Source organism: Cololabis saira, chromosome 8, assembly GCF_033807715.1.
Source record: "Cololabis saira isolate AMF1-May2022 chromosome 8, fColSai1.1, whole genome shotgun sequence".
NCBI classification, from domain to species: domain Eukaryota; kingdom Metazoa; phylum Chordata; class Actinopteri; order Beloniformes; family Belonidae; genus Cololabis; species Cololabis saira.
The window spans coordinates 27,774,339-27,788,459 of record NC_084594.1 but is presented as its reverse complement, the minus strand read 5'-3'; the positions used below and the strand labels follow the sequence as shown (position 1 = coordinate 27,788,459).

General features: G+C 39.2%; 1 protein-coding gene across 3 annotated transcripts in view; it reads right to left on the bottom strand.

Annotated features, from left to right (window-relative positions):
* Window positions 1-14,121, bottom strand: part of itpr1a (inositol 1,4,5-trisphosphate receptor, type 1a) — an 88,363-nt gene that overhangs the window by 42,598 nt on the left and 31,644 nt on the right. For 2 of the 3 annotated variants that reach the window (XM_061727550.1, XM_061727551.1), the window contains exons 16-38: window positions 13,801-13,959; window positions 11,401-11,573; window positions 11,001-11,120; window positions 10,446-10,640; window positions 10,072-10,323; window positions 9,834-9,975; window positions 9,571-9,724; window positions 9,284-9,474; window positions 9,058-9,190; window positions 8,916-8,970; window positions 8,669-8,834; window positions 8,336-8,506; window positions 8,157-8,231; window positions 7,276-7,413; window positions 7,063-7,188; window positions 6,746-6,946; window positions 6,408-6,659; window positions 5,068-5,193; window positions 4,851-4,979; window positions 2,808-2,928; window positions 2,525-2,709; window positions 2,293-2,441; window positions 2,099-2,210 (exon numbers count right to left, since the gene is read on the bottom strand). In XM_061727550.1, the coding sequence (XP_061583534.1) occupies window positions 2,099-2,210; window positions 2,293-2,441; window positions 2,525-2,709; window positions 2,808-2,928; window positions 4,851-4,979; window positions 5,068-5,193; window positions 6,408-6,659; window positions 6,746-6,946; window positions 7,063-7,188; window positions 7,276-7,413; window positions 8,157-8,231; window positions 8,336-8,506; window positions 8,669-8,834; window positions 8,916-8,970; window positions 9,058-9,190; window positions 9,284-9,474; window positions 9,571-9,724; window positions 9,834-9,975; window positions 10,072-10,323; window positions 10,446-10,640; window positions 11,001-11,120; window positions 11,401-11,573; window positions 13,801-13,959 (3,525 nt within the window). Of the gene's footprint in view, window positions 1-680; window positions 717-2,098; window positions 2,211-2,292; window positions 2,442-2,524; window positions 2,710-2,807; window positions 2,929-4,850; window positions 4,980-5,067; window positions 5,194-6,407; window positions 6,660-6,745; window positions 6,947-7,062; window positions 7,189-7,275; window positions 7,414-8,156; window positions 8,232-8,335; window positions 8,507-8,668; window positions 8,835-8,915; window positions 8,971-9,057; window positions 9,191-9,283; window positions 9,475-9,570; window positions 9,725-9,833; window positions 9,976-10,071; window positions 10,324-10,445; window positions 10,641-11,000; window positions 11,121-11,400; window positions 11,574-13,800; window positions 13,960-14,121 lie in introns of all 3 variants that reach the window. The other variant, XM_061727549.1, reaches the window with a different exon arrangement.

Genomic DNA, 14,121 nt, shown 5'->3' with positions numbered 1-14,121 from the left:
ACAAGATGCAGTGGAACGAGGCAATGTCAGATATAAAATAACAAATATATTATATAATACATATAATATATATATATATATATATATAATATATTGGAACTATTTTTAAAATGTGAAGGTCAATGCCTACAAAAATATAAAACAAAAAAAGTCAAGATTTACATAAAAGAAAGGGGGGGTCATTTCAAAATGGTTATTGAAAATGGTGTGTTTGAAATTTGACCAGATGATTCCAAAGATTTGGAGCTGCTTTCACACAGCCATCAGTTTTAAGCTGGACTTATTGTTGAAATATAGAGTAAATGTGCCCCGCTATGTTTTTCTTCCTTGATACTGGTAAACACGGGCAGATATTTACACATGCAAACATCCAGAGTGCGGACAGTGAGCAGACACAAACACAACTCGGTCCTTCTAACCGACACATGGAATAACCCAGCGCTGCTGATCAGCATGCAGGCAGCCACAGCTCACATCCCCCCAAGCTGATCTACAGACAATGCTGCAGGGGTTTTACACAGAATTAGTCTGCCCTTGTTCGCTTGCAGCTGTGCCCGGAAACCCCAGCTAAGTACAACTCAACAACAGCAGCTGCTAAAATGCAGTCACAGAACTCAAGTTGGACCACAGATAGGAGCTGAGGGAAACAAAGGCGAGAGCAAAAGAAAAAGAGAGACAACCTTTGGCATATCCATCTCATCATCAAAGGCCCTGAGCTGAAAGAGAACAGAGGGTTTAAGGTATTAGATAACACTGAAGGAAGGAGGAAGGTTAAGCTGAGGTCAGTGATACGGCATGACATGTTAGTTATGTGAGGAAGGACATTCAGCATACTTCAGCAGAACAGAGGAATAACCTTAGTTAATAGCTGTTTTCAAAGTGAGCAGGATTAGTGCAAGGTGACAGTGACTGAAAGAATTTCTGAGAAATGGACAAGGCGCTTCCTTTTGAAATAATCACAGATTGTGTAAATGCAGTACGTGTATTTGTTCAAGTAAATTCATGCACAAGGACCCACACAAGTTAATGAGAACATCATCTAATAACAATTTCTTATATTTGAAATCATACTGATTCAAACTGCTGCTTTAGTAACAAGGACATCATGTCTTTGTTACATTCATCTCAGTTTAGTATTGAAGAATCCTTGAGCATAACAAATCAAGTCAAATTCAAAATATATTACTGCATTAAAGTGCAAGATCAAATATATATTAGGAATGGGCGATATTTTACCGTTCACGATAAACCGTCAAAAAAATTCCTCACGGTAAGAATTTGTCATCTCGCGGTAAAAACGATAAATTCCCGTTGATGATGTTTTTGTGTAAAGCCGAAAGAAAGAAAGAAAGAAAGAAAGAAAGAAAGAAAGAAAGAAATGAGCCAGAAAGAAAGAAGAAAGAAAGAAAGGAAGGAAGGAAGGAAGGAAGGAAGGAAGGAAGGAAGGAAGGAAGGAATTAGCCAGAAAGAAAGAAAGAAAGAAAGAAAGAAAGAAAGAAAGAAAGAAAGAAAGAAAGAAAGAAAGAAAGAAAGAAAGAAAGAAAGAAAGAAAGGAAGGAAGGAAGGAAGGAAGGAAGGAATTAGCCAGAAAGAAAGAAAGAAAGAAATAAAGAAAGAAATGAGCCAGAAAGAAAGAAAGAAAGAAAGAAAGAAAGAAAGAAAGAAAGAAAGAAAGAAAGAAAGAAAGAAAGAAAGAAAGAAAGAAAGAAAGAAAGAAAGAAAGAAAGAAAGAAAGAAAGAAAGAAAGAAAGAAAGAAAGAAAGAAAGAAAGAAAGAAGGAAGGAAGGAATGAGCCAGAAAGAAAGAAAGACACAAAGAAAGAAAGAAAGAAGGATAAATTCCCGTTGAAGACGTTTTTGTGTAACAAACATGGCGGATCTGAGAGTGAGATAGATTTATAGTTACAAAGGTGGAGTTGAATTGGTATTTTTTTTTATCGTCATTTTTATCGTTATCGGGATAAATCCCAGAAATGATTGTGATACATTTTTTAGTCCATATCGCCCATCCCTAATATATATATATGATGTATACTTCCTGAAAAAACATCATGTCACTGTGGAGATGCATTTTAGCCGTTCTTAACGGCGTGTCCTACCTTCTCTCCATAACCTCTGTCTTTAGTCATCATCTCCCGAAGCGTTTGCAGAACTTTGATGCAAAGTCTTTCCTCATTTTCCTCCAGCAGCTGCTTGGTGTGTTTGATCAGTCTGCACATGCATATTAGTCTTTCAGTCTCATTTCCAGTGGACACATTGAGTTATTAATTACACTGACACTCGCAGTCCTTACTTGCATATAAAACCTCCACTCTCACACTTCTTGCGTGAGTCTGTGTTTTCAGGAAACAGCAACTCGGGCCGATGCAACACATCCACCAGAACCGACAGTTCAGCCTGGACCAACGGACGCAGACGGTCCTCCAGAGCTGATACAATGTCCTTCATTGCGGACACAGAAACAAAGTTAATCTTTGGGGAAATTAACTGACATGCGTGAGTGCAAATACACACACAGATAATACCTGAAGCCTCTCAATGATGTTCCTGTAGTCCCGCGACGCGGTCACCACAGAGTCTCTGCGGGAAGCGTTGCGGACAGACAGTCTCCAGCTCATGGCCGTCTTCTGCACAATGTTGTTGGATTTTACAAACAGGTTGTTGACCTGGTTGTCCAGGTCCACGGGGATGGCTATCGCTCTGCTTTTGGCTGGTGAATTCACATGGACATGTAAATTACCTACTTATTTTGACCTTAAAACCAGGAATTACAACATTAGTGATGCTTGAGAAATGTGTCCATCTTACCAACATCAGAGAGTACTTTGATGCAACTCTCAACAGAGCCCTTCTGGACCGGGACCAACCAGTGGCAATGATAGACCCGGAATACCGCCTGCAACAGCTGCACAAATACTGGCTGCCTGGTCTAAGACGACGACACACACACACAAAGAGATAACTTTGTTAGTTTTCCCAAGAGTTATAAATTAGCCATATTGTCTCAAAAGAAAGACAAAAATCCCCAGTGACGTGAAAGACACTGCTCTGTTCTGCGCAGCACCAACAAGCTGGACTGTAGTGTTTTAGTAAGATAAAAAGCCTCAAAACCGTGCTAAAAATTAACATCATATTGTAACATCAACATATTTCTCTTTTTTATTATTGGCTCGTTATTTTTGCTGGACACCCCTCATTCGCCCATTTCTCACCCTGTGAAAACCTGTTATACATATATATATATATATATATATATATATATATATATATATATATATATATATATATATTTTTTTTTTTTTTTTTTTTTTTTTTCTATCCCACAAAAACGCATAAAAGGAAACTGCATTTCTGTTCTGGAGAAAACTGCAACAAATACCTGAAATATTTTCTTCAGTATAGGAGCCTGCAGCAGAGGACACAAGCGGTGAAGAAATAAAAACATGCGTGGAAAATAATCCAGATGGATAACACATATCATTCTCTGCCCTCCGATGAAGTGTTTTATTTTTTAAAAACACCAGAAACTGTAGTTTACTGAGAGGATTTTTAGTATATGAACAGAGACCACATAACAACCACCTTATAAAACACAGAAGACAAAATACCATTTTAGGTCCTGATAGTCAAAGAATCTCTTTCTGAAGTACTCAAAGTTCATTTTTCAAATTAAAAAGGGAACCTCTGAATATCTACAAGAGAAATGTTTCATCAGAAAACAGAACACTGAGTCACATTTCTTGACTTACTGCTTTTATGTCAGTAATCAGATCAGCTCTGGAGGATCATGGTAGATAGTAGGGCTGGGCAATATATCGAGATTTTAATATATATCGATATATTTTCAAACACGATATGGTACGAGACAATATCGTTTATATCGATTTAAAAAAATATATTTTTTTTTTTTTTTTTTATGATTTTGATATAGCTTATTTTGTGAAAAATTGACTTGAATGTTTTATTTGAGATTTGCACAAATGTTTTGTTATTTGCACAACTGTCAACCTCAGTGGAAAAGTCTGCCTGTTACTGTCTACATTGTATTAATTGCAGTGTATTTTAATGTAATTGTTATGCAGGAAAGGGATATTTGTTTTATTTTATTCAAGAAGCATTTTTATTCTATATATGCAGGCAGTTTATTTTTATTTTATTTGTTTTATACATTTTGATATTGTGCAGACCTCTGTTAATAAAGGTACCTGTGTGACATTTGGCACGAGGCTTTGTATTAAAACTGACTGTTTTTTTAAGGGTTTGCCTCAGAAAAAAATGAAGCTAACAGAGATGCTATGCTATAATGCTTTGGGGGAAACCCCAATTAAGGCACAGAAAAAATATCGAGATATATATCGAGTATCGCCATTCAGCTAGAAAATATCGAGATATGACTTTTGGTCCATATCGCCCAGCCCTAGTAGATAGATAGGTAAACGCAATCGAATGGGAAGAGAGGAGGAACATTCTCCCTCATCAGTTACGTGAATAAACTCTGGGTAAGCGACGACTTTACCACTGTGAAAAACACTTAATGTGTAAGCACTCTGTGGCTTCAAACTAAGAGTCATAATCCTGCATTGAGGGGTTTTTCTGGAGAGACATGAGACAGCTCCTATACAGTATATTCTGTTCGAGCTGATGACATTTCTCATAGCCACACAGACAAAAAAAACAAAGACGTGACACAGGTTTGTCACATTCAGCATATAAAATATAATATAAAAGCGTGCCATTCTCTTTCTTATAGTGACCTTATATAGACCCTCTATCAGAAAACTGTTTAAGATGGGGAGGGTTGCTTGTTTATTGCAAATGCTTGTGAACAGTTGCATTGCTGCAGACGGTCACCTGCAGGCTTGTACTCTGGTCAGAGAAAGGTGAGCTGAAGAAGGTGGTGACAATGCTCATGACTGTTTCAGTCACGTATCGCTCCAGGATGCCGTCTGCGTGCTTGCGGTCGCTGGTATTGTTGCATACCTAAATACAAGAGAAAAAGTTAGAAAACAGCTCTTTTTTTTTGTGGTCATATTGAACATTCCCCTTGAAAAGCAAGTACAGTGCTTACTCTGCAAATGTCAACGAGGAAGTTATCAAAGAGTTTCCACATGTGGTTGGAGGTGTAGATCTCCTTCATCTCAACCTCAGTGTCCACATAGCAGTGGTTGAGGAAATTGATATAAGCAATCTTCACCTAGAAAATTAAGATTAAGGTACAACGAAGCATAAATTATTGTAAAATTTGCTTTTCCAAATGTATCATTTAAAAAATATAAACATAAAGAAATAAAAAGAAGAATTGTGTACAGTAAACTAAAGATACTTCATGGTGGTCAAGTATCTGTAGTTTATGGTATGTTTGTGAGGTTGTCTGAGGAATCTTCAGAGTGTAGAAGATTGGCCTGGTGTAACGATCTGAATGTAGACATAAGTGCTGAAGTTTTGGAGAGGGCTTGCTACAAAGCCCAAACGCAGACGATCAATACCAGGTACAAATTATTACAGTACAAATGGCTTATGAGAACGTATATTACTCCCTCTCTACTTAATCGTTTTGATCCTAATATACCGGACCAATGTGTGAAGTGTAACGTGGAGAGGGGTCTCACTGCTTATGGCAATGCCCAAAGATCGCAAAGTTTTGGAAAGAAGTAATTTGTAACTTATCCCAGATTATCTCAGAAGATATTCCTATTTGTCCACAATTGTGTATTTTATGTATATTTCCTGATAACTTTAAAATAAACAGTAGAAAGAAGAGTATGATAACTTATTTTCTTCTCCAGGCGAAACATTCGATAGCATTGTTTTGGAAGAACCCAAACAAACCAGACATAAAGCAATGGTACAAAGAACTCTCAAATTGTCTTGCATTAGAGAAACTGACATATGCCATGAAAGGGAAATCTGATGACTTTTGGGAAATCTGGGGATAGTTCATGCGTTTTATGAGGAGTAATCCGTCGGGACCTGTACTGGATGATTCTGTTGAATGATGATGTAGGGGGGATTTTGTATTTGTTTTGAGTTTTGTGCGTAATGTTTTTTTATGTTGTTGTTTTGTCTTTGTATCTTTGTCTGCTATGCTTGTGTTTTTTTTTTCTTTCATTGTTTTTTTATTTTTATTGTACATTTTATTTACAGATAACTGTATTGTTGTAATAATTGAAAAAAATGTCAATAAATATAGTGTTCAAAAAAAAGAAAAGATACGATGTGCGACTATACATTAGTTATTCTGCATTTTAGGCTCAAAACCCATAAAATGTAAAGTTTTTACCACTTTGTAAAGTTTGCATTCCCTCTCATAAAAACAATACACGTTTCCGTGTGTGTTGGTCAATCCCAAAGCTCTCCAAGCTGACACCTGTGTACAAACAAACATATGACTAGCTGTGTCCATCTCACCTCAGGGATGCAGTCCTCATGGGTCACAACTCGCACGATGTCATCCAGTGGTAAAAGAGAGTTGCATTTTATCTCTGTGTAGACGTTCTTGCCCTCAGTGCAGACGGCCAAAAGCTCCACCAGGTGTATGTGGTACATCAGCGGACTGTTCTCATCCATGCGATCCCGCTCTGATCGCATCATCTGGACCAGAGTCTGGAAGGACGCGCGGTCATTGTAGAAGATCAGAACATCTTCTCCAGCATTCACCAGCTGTTGGAGGAAATTAAAAAAAAAACTCCAATTAGGGCCGAGAAAGACCATGTCGGGGAAAGGACAGTGTGGAAATGAGGCACGACCTCAGCCATGACGACGTCTTGACACTTCTTGATGAACTTGTTCTCCGCTTTGACGATGGTCTGTAAGAACTTGAGGTACTGCACGTTGCGGCCGTGTGTCTCAATGCAGTGGACAAAATGTTGAACCACGCGCTCGTTGATCTCACTGCACAGCTGGAAGTTGTTCATGAAGATGTGCTGCATGGTGATAGCTTCTAAGATCTAGATCAAAGTAAAAAAAGGAGGAGAGGCAACGCATTAAGTTGTTGTTTAAATCCAAATAATTCTCTGTATTGTTACAATCATGAGATGGTGAAGGATCTGGTCGGATGGCACACCCCCGGATTGAGGAAGAGGTTGATGTGCTTGTGGAGCAGGGCTTGGTTCTGCTGGTTCCCTGCACAGAAGTTCTGCAGAAACTGATGGGCAAGCTTCATGATATCCTGCATGCGTATATCTTCTCCCTGGAGGTTAAGATGGCTGAAGTGAAGGTTTGTTCACTTAAAAATGAAAAAAATAAATAAAAATGTCTTCTTGAAAATCATCAATACCTTTTCATAGGGGATCTGTAATAGCTCCAGGACCACAGCATGAGCGCCCATGTTCCTCAGCAGCCTCTGCTGCTGTTTCCTGCTCTTCCTACCTGACAGACCTTCTTGGACACACAACCTGCTGAGTCGCAGCAGGATCTGATGGGAAAAACAAGACAAAATTAGTTATGTTGAAAACATACCTGAAGATAGGGCTGGGCGATATGGACCAAAAGTCATATCTCGATATTTTCTAGCTGAATGGCGATACTCGATATATATCTCGATATTTTTTCTGTGCCATAATTGGGGTTTCCCCCAAAGCATTATAGCATAGCATCTCTGTTAGCTTCATTTTTTTCTGAGGCAAACCCTTAAAAAAACAGTCAGTTTTAATACAAAGCCTCGTGCCAAATGTCACACAGGTACCTTTATTAACAGAGGTCTGCACAATATCAACATGTATAAAACAAATGAAATACAAATAAACTGCCTGCATATATAGAATAAAAATGCTTCTTGAATAAAATAAAACAAATATCCCTTTCCTGCACAACAATTAAATTAAAATACACTGTACAATAACAGGCAGACTTTTCAACTGAGGTTGATAGTTGTGCAAATAACAAAACATTTGTGCAAATCTCAAATAAAACATTCAAGTCAATTTGTCACAAAATAAGCTATATCAAAATCATTAAAAAAATAAAAAATAAAAAAAAATAAAAAAAATCGATATAAACGATATTTTCTCGTACCATATCGCGTTTGAAAATATATCGATATATATTAAAATCTCGATATATCGCCCAGCCCTACCTGAAGACTATGAAACAATACTTGAAAAAAATAAATGAATTAATTGATGACCATCTTTTAGCATTAGTAACAACATTGTTTACCTCCTTTACAACCCTGTAGTTGTAACTGCTTGTGCTTTCTGCTTTCTTTGGTTTGTCTGAAGCCCCCTCGTCTCCCTGCAAAAGACGGCATGAAAGTCAGAATGAGAATCACCTTACTCATGACGGGCTGGCTGGCTTTCCAGGAAATCTCGTATCAAGTCTGGTGCAACCTCCTGTACCTTCTTACGATCTGGCTCGGTGGAAACCTCTCCTGCATCCATGCCCTCGTCGGGCCCCTGTCTCTTGTACACCCAGAGCTCAGACTTCTCCACAATGGAGCGCAGCTGGTCCAGGTCGTACTTTATTTGTTTGTAGTTTTCAACATCTTGACTCGTAACCAGCAGCTGCACCTGTTAGCAAACAAAGCCTTCGCTCAGATTTAACACATTCCAGAAAATATTAATGTCAGTTTTTTCATTAGGTAGCTCCGAACAGTAGATCATTTCCACAAATTTCCCAGCAAATTTTATGACTACTGATTATTTTTGTTTTGAGTTGTAAAGCTGTGATACCTGCTTAAATGCCTGCAGGACCTCCTGCCTCTGGCTAAAGTGCCTGAAGAGCAGATGCAGAGCTCTGGACACCAGAGGAGGATAGTCATGCATAGTCAAGTGCAGCAGGACCCTCAAGAAGGTGCGACCACCATGATCATCCAGGTCCAGTGGGGTGTTCTCTTCACTAGAACCAGAGAAAAAACACTCAAATAGACAAAACCTCCTATTTGAATTCCAGTAACTTCTGCAACTAAACTGAGATTACCTTCCACCAAAGATCCCCTCTGCCTGCTCCTCTATCTGCTCAAAATCCAGAGCACCTGCATTTGTAAAAGAGTTTCAGCACAGAATCTGCCACAGTCATTCGCTCTATAATGCCATATCATGCAAATGCTGGTTAATCTGACCTGGCATGTTGTTTGGGCCATCGACTGCTCCACTTAAAGATAATTCACTCTGAGAATTACTCTCGTCAAACTCCCTCTTAAAGATGGATAGCAGACAGGAGATCCTGTAGTCCAGACGAACATTCAGGATGAACTGCAGGGCAGAATACAATATACAGACACATTTATGCTTAACTTACTCCACGTGTTTGTATGGATTAAACATGTAACACGGAAAGTCCTTCACCTGTAGGATCTCGATGATCTTGAGCTTGGTGTCCATGACGAGTATGTCCTGTTTCTCTGGTTCAACCTGGGTCTTTACCGTGTTTCCGTTTGAGCTGCTGCTTGAAGTTGCAGGAAGGAAGCCGCCTCCTCTCAGGACTACTTGGGACATCAGCTCTCCAACGCCATGAATGGACCTCATCACATTACTGCCTGAAGCAAATACACACACACAGATGCACAAACATGAATATCAACCTCACATCCATCCTATGGACTTCCTCCCCCAATCATCCAAGGCACTTTTACCTTTGCCTTCGTCTCCTTTGTCCAGCTTGTTTACAGGAAAAATGGTGCTGACATGGACGCAATCTAGAATAGCCAGCAGGATCTTGGTTAGTCTCAGCAGGTCACTGAAGTTGTAGAAACCAAAATAAATCAGGTTCCTGGCCAGATTCACCACCTAAGCAAAGAAAATAGGTGGTTTTACCAGGTTTGTTCATTTCACCATCAAAGCCTGACAACCAAGACGTGAGTGTGATTTTGTATCGTATGGTGTGAACCACACTGACCTCAAACGTCAGCTTGTTTTTCTCTTTGTCTGCAAAAGGGAAGCTCTGGCAAACCACATCTCTGAGGTAGTTTTCAACAAACTCCATAGTCTGCGAGAATCGCTCCTTTATTTCATCTTTGGATGTGCCGTCATTGTCATAGCTACAAGTGAAATGACAAATAAATACACAGCCTGTAAGGAATTCAAATGTGTAAAAGAAACATGCACCCGTGAACCACAGAAGGAAACGTTCTCACTCATCAATGGCGATCTCCGAGGGGATTTCTGACCAAAGCCGTGCATATTTGACTGGTGTAACCTGCTCCTGAGGATCGCGATCCACATGCATGTGCAGCATCATTCGACAGAACGACGCTCGCAGGTCATAGGGCAGGTCTTCATCAGACATACATCGCAAGATCAGATCCACATCTAGCTGGCCGGAGATCTTGTTGATTGCCAGATATTGCCGATCCAAACACATCCGGGCAAACAAGTTTAACTGGTACCTGTAATGTTAAGAGCCAACTACAGTCAGATGTAAACAATCTGGAATACAGTATACCCCAAATTAAATATAGAAATACAAAACAGTCACCAACACGACGAAAAAGAACGGCACAGCACTTACCTGTAGTAATTGAGCACTTCCTTGTCCTCCTTCTGGCCTTCCTTGGCATCCTGGGCCAGCTCCCTGATGCTTTTACTACGAATCTCTTTATTACTGTCCTTCCAGAAGAGCCACACCTCCTCCTCATCTTCCTCCGACTCCACTGAGTTCTCCCCGAGTTGCGCACCCTCAATCTCAAACCTGGAGAGCACTAGTCTGCAAAAAGAATAAGAACTGAATCACAAAACAAAGGAACAAATCATCTTCACTTGTTTGTTGTATTAACGGTTAATGGATTCATCTATAGCATGACATTTAGAAACCTAAACACAGCACAGAACTGTTGATACATTTTCAAGAAATTAGTAATCGATGATCCAATCACCATGACAGCACTTTTTACACCTTTATAAGACAAACATTCTCTTGCATCCTTATAAGAGGGAGCTAGTTTTTACCATATTGCTACATAATAGCAAATACTTTAACTGAGTAGTACATTTTTAGTCAAATCAGCTAATACTTCCTATGATACTTATTGACATGCTGAGGAGAAGCAGATGAGGTGTAACGCACTTTGTTTCAATGAGGATGTCTGCATTTGCTGGATCCAACACAGCGTTACAGATGAGCTCTTGGGTCACAGGGATGGATTTATTCATTGACACACACAAGTCTGACAGGTAGTCCAGGAACCTGGATATGAACATAAACAAATATGAACAACTAAATCACCCAACCCATTGAAAACAAGGTCAATAACAGCTCCAGAGCTTATAAATCTTAAAACACACACACACACACACACACACACGCACGCGCACACGCGCACACGCGCACACGCACACACGCACACACGCACACGCACACGCACAGCAATAGCAGCAGACTTTTATGTCATCACCAGATGGCGCTTACATCGTATACCGCAATGACATTCAGTGATGGAAAAAAAAAAGAAGAAAGAAACCCGGACCTGGGCTCACGGTTCTTTCGGACCAGACTGACAAACGTGTCGATTTCTGCAGCAGTGATGTGTTTCTCCAGCAGCTTGCGGTTGTTGTGAAGCAGAGCTGTGATTGTGTCCTCTGCCAGGACATCATAACCAATCTGTTTCTGCATGAAACGAAACTGCTTGGCGATATATTCCTGCAAGAAAGACAGACAATATGAACGTATGTAAGAAAACACAAGAACACGTAATAAATGCATGAGAAATGTAACACATCACTCGAGAAAGTGAAGTCTGCATGTAATCTCTAGAAGGAATTATCTTTTTAAGACAAGAAACGTTATTTAGATGGACTAATTTTGTTAATTGATGGTGTGATGCCGAAAAGATTGTTAATTTGACTGTTACTATTTGTAAGTATGTATTTAACAGAATGGACTTTTAACATATTGGATCCGAGTCTTTATATCCAACATTATTTGCTCAAGCACACAATTGCATTATAGACCGAGGGTATATTCGGTTTCATTTAAGTGTTTTTACAAAACGGACGAAAACGTTTAAAGATAAACCCAAAGCTGAACATGACTGCAGTGTCACAAGCACAGAGGTTCAGCTGATTAACAGATGAACTGGGTTGAAGCCTAAAGTACTTAAAGCCCAGATGTAATCCCTCTTTTTACGTATAAAACTGGTTTTCCATTCACCCAAAAATAATATTAACTCTCAGCAATAAAAAATAAATAAAAAAATCTATTGGATCCTGTTGTCGTCAGTGATTGAAAGGGAGTTGATGAGAATATTTCATCACAGGCCTCTAATTAATCATTTAAGCTGGATGGTGCTTGAATCATAAATCTTGATGTGAACCGACACTTTAGAACAACTTTAAGTTGCAAATGTTGACAAGACATGACGGGGCATCCTACGTGCTTGGATGGGCTACAAAGACCAAAAATCTATTGCACTATATTGTGATTCAACAAATATGGCAAGACTTAAAAGCAGAAACAGCAGGAATAAAATACTAAAATGCATATTAAATGAATAAAGCACAATAGATATGTTTTTCTTGGTTGTAATTTAGAAGCAGCGACCAGCATGTGCTGCAATAAGCATACATCACAACAAAATGAGTATGCAGGCTGGGATACACACCTCTTTTTGTTAAAGAAATGACTTCTTAAAACTAATCTATATCAGGTTTTACAAACACTGGAAAAGAGGCCTATAGTGGTGGGACTTTTTTATTTTTTTTTTTAAAATTTCATTTATTCATATTTTTTAGGACAGGAAGACAGAGATGACGCTGAGCTTGAGCTGCAGGGTAAATCAGAGGCGCAAATATCGTTGCTGTGAGGTTTAAGAGGTCTTAAGGTTTAAGAGGACTTATGTCACATGAGGTGTAACCTGGGCAACGTGGGATTAAAGTCTAAACGTCAGCTAAACTCTTTGAACATGTGAAAAAAGAAATTACACCTTTCAATTCTAAGGTATTAAATGTCAGAACATAATTTCAAACAATAATCTGATTTCTTAAAATTAGATACAATCAAATTTGTTAGATATTTAACAAAAATTAAGACAAAATGCAGAACCATTGTGTGAAAAACTCAAGTACACTCTTTATGCTTCCTGAGTAATTAGGAGGGTAAGTAGCCGCCAGGCGCTGCTCCTCAAAAGCTCTTGATGAACTCATCAGCAAATGTAATGATGAAAGCAGATTTTCAGGCAGTTTACTGATTCAGATGTGTGTCATTCAGGTGTGTGCTAACATAACGTTAAGGAGGAAAGACACCAGCAATAATCTGGGAGACGCAACTGTTGCCGCACATCTATTATTTAAAAGGTTATTAGACACAGAAGTTACCGAAGAAAAACAACTCCCCTTTCTTAAAGCAAGACAGAGGAACTTGTGAAATGTTAAGTGCAGCGCAACGCCCCACAGGTGTAGATGTTAAATAGCTTTTACAACACTGTCCAAACCTTCACTGTTGATGTGTAACATCCTACCGGAAAAGGGACACATAGTTGTCAGAAGAAACAACGAGGATGGGAGACCAAAGTTTCTTTGGCAAACCTCAAAAAATAGAAGCAATGTTGTAGAGAAGAGCGGCCCAAGTTTCCTTCACAATGATGTTCCAGACTGGAAATGATGACTTCAAATTATTGCTGAGACGGTTTTATAAATGACTGAATAATGAGGTGCAGTTACATTTTTCCAAAACTGTTTTTTCATTTTGGCTTCTTGTCAAATAAAGACGCAATAATGTGTTTTGATCTCCATCCTGGAGAGAACCAGATGATTTTAATTGGACACAAAGGCCAGGAATCGAAAGTTGATGAACTTTTGTTTCCCCCACACATGAGTGTACCTTTATCTTTTGGTAATGCACAAAGTTATTCAGGTACAACAATTCCTACCTGGTTCTTTCGGTAGTCCTGCTGAGAATGACGCAAAACTCTGTAACAGAGGCGGCAGATGTGTCTGAAGGGGGCGTGGCGCTGGTCAGCCAGCTCCTCCAGTCGCAGCATGGGCCCGTCCCCACTGTCTGTGAACGGCGCTTGCAGCAGCTTGAAGATCTGGATGCGAGGACGATGTTGTGACAATCATAACCATATTGAACCATATTGAGCTTGAAGTTAAAGAAACATGCTGAGTCAGATAGTAAAAGTGGCATGAATGCCACTTGGAATGACGAAGATTTAAGGAGGAGGAGGAATTTCAATGAAGCTCAAACATTT